At 64.0% G+C, this 2,335-nt stretch overlaps 1 protein-coding gene across 1 annotated transcript; it reads right to left on the bottom strand.

The window, feature by feature from the left end:
• Window positions 1-241: 241 nt before the first annotated feature.
• Window positions 242-2,034, bottom strand: LOC110390427 (skin secretory protein xP2-like; the record flags this gene model as incomplete). The annotated part of the gene is made up of 1 exon (XM_021381740.1): window positions 242-2,034. A coding segment is annotated over one exon (1,641 nt), but the record flags the coding sequence as incomplete, so codon positions are not given.
• Window positions 2,035-2,335: the final 301 nt, after the last annotated feature.

Here is a 2,335-nt window from a genome sequence, read left to right as displayed (position 1 = left end):
GGACCGGGACTGGGAATGGGATCGGGACCGGGACTGGGAATGGGATCGGGACCGGGACTGGGAATGGGATCGGGACCGGGATCAGCACTGGGAATGGGATCGGGACTGGGACTGGGAATGGGATCGGGACTGGGACTGGGAATGGGATCGGGACTGGGATCAGCACCAGGAATGGGATCGGCACTGGGACTGGGAATGGGATCGGCACTGGGATCAGCACTGGGAATGGGAATGGGATCGGGACTGGGATCAGCACCGGGAATGGGAATGGGATCAGGACTGGGATCAGCACCAGGAATGGGATCGGCACTGGGAATGGGAATGGGATCAGGACTGGGATCAGGACTGGGAATGGGATCGGCACCGGGACTGGGAATGGGATCGGGACGGGGATCAGCACCAGAAATGGGAATGGGATCGGCACCGGGAACAGGAGCAACACCGGGACAGGGAACAGGAGCAACACCGGGACCAGGAATGGGAATGGGAGCAACACCGGGACTGGGAGCAACACCGGGAATGGGAATGGGAACAACACCGGGAACGGGAGCAACACCGGGAACAGGAATGGGAACCACACCGGGACTGGGAGCAACACCGGGAATGGGAGCAACACTGGAACCAGGAATGGGAATGGGAACCACACCGGGACGGGGAGCAACACCAGGACAGGGAATGGGAACAACACCGGGATGGGGAGCAACACCGGGACCAGGCGGAACACCGGGATGGGGAATGGGAACAACACCGGGACCGGGGGCAACACCGGGACCGGGAACGGGGCGCAACACCGGGACCGGGAACGGGACCAGGAATGCGAATGGGAACAACACCGGGAAGGGGAGCAACACCGGGAACGGGCGCAACACCGGGACTGGGAGCAACACCGGGAACGGGCGCAACACCGGGAACGGGCGCAACACCGGGACCAGGAATGGGAATGGGAGCAACACCAGGACCGGGAGCAACACCGGGACTGGGAATGGGAACGGGAGCAACACCGGGACGGGGAGCAACACCGGGAACGGGGAGCAACACCGGGACCAAGAATGGGAACGGGGAGCAACACCGGGAACAGGAATGGGAGCAACACCGGGACCGGGAATGCAAATGGGAACAACACCGGGAATGGGAGCAACACCGGGACCAGGAATGGGAATGGGAACAACACCGGGACTGGGAGCAACACCAGGACCGGGAATGGGAACACCAGGACCGGGCGCAACACCGGGAACGGGCGCAACACCGGGACCAGGAATGGGAATGGGAGCAACACCAGGACCGGGAGCAACACTGGGACTGGGAATGGGAACGGGAGCAACACCGGGAACGGGGAGCAACACCGGGAACGGGAATGGGAATGGGAGCAACACCGGGAACGGGAGCAACACTGGGACTGGGAATGGGAATGGGAGCAACACCGGGACTGGGAGCAACACCGGGAGGGGGACCGGGAGCAACACCGGGACCAGGAATGGGAATGGGAGCAACACCGGGAGCAACACTGGGAGTGGGAATGGGAACAACACCGGGACAGGGAGCAACACCGGGAGCAACACCGGGACCAGGCATGGGAATGGGAGCAACACCGGGAACGGGAGCAACACCGGGACCACGAATGGGACCGGGAGCAACACCGGGACCGGGAATGGGAGCAACACCGGGACCGGGAATGGGAGCAACACCGGGACCGGGCGCAACACCGGGACCGGGAATGGGAACCACACCAGGACCGGGAGCAACACCGGGACTGGGAGCGGGAGCAACAACGGGACCGGGCGCAACACCGGGAACAGGAAAGGGAATGGGAGCAACACCGGGACCGGGAATGGGCGCAACACCGGGACCAGGAATGGGAATGGGAGCAACACCGGGACCGGGAGCAACACCGGGACCGGGAATGGGAACAACACCGGGGAACGGGAATGGGAACAACACCGGGGAACGGGAGCAACACCGGGACCAGGAGCAACACTGGGACCGTGGACGGGCGCAACACCGGGACCGGGAATGGGAGCAACACCGGGACCGGGATCAACACCGGGAACGGGGCACGCACCTGGTGCAGGAAGGGGAAGAAGAGCAGCCCCAGCTTCCGCCCCACGTACACCGTGTCCACGGCGAAGTAATACTTGAGGCGCCCCACGGGCAGGAAGCGGTCGATCTGTGGGGCAAAGCCCGTCAGCGCCCCACGGCCCCGCGCAGCGACCCCCAACGTGTGGGGGGGGTGGGGCGTCCGCGGCGGCTTTGGGGCAAAAAGTGGGGATTTGGGGCAAAAAGTGGGGATTTGGGGCAAAAAGTGGGGATTTGGGGCAAAAAGTGGGGATTTGGGGTG

This window comes from Numida meleagris, unplaced genomic scaffold, assembly GCF_002078875.1.
Source record: "Numida meleagris isolate 19003 breed g44 Domestic line unplaced genomic scaffold, NumMel1.0 unplaced_Scaffold1031, whole genome shotgun sequence".
Classification (NCBI taxonomy): Eukaryota; Metazoa; Chordata; class Aves; order Galliformes; family Numididae; genus Numida; species Numida meleagris.
This window is presented reverse-complemented; position numbering and strand designations above follow the sequence as displayed.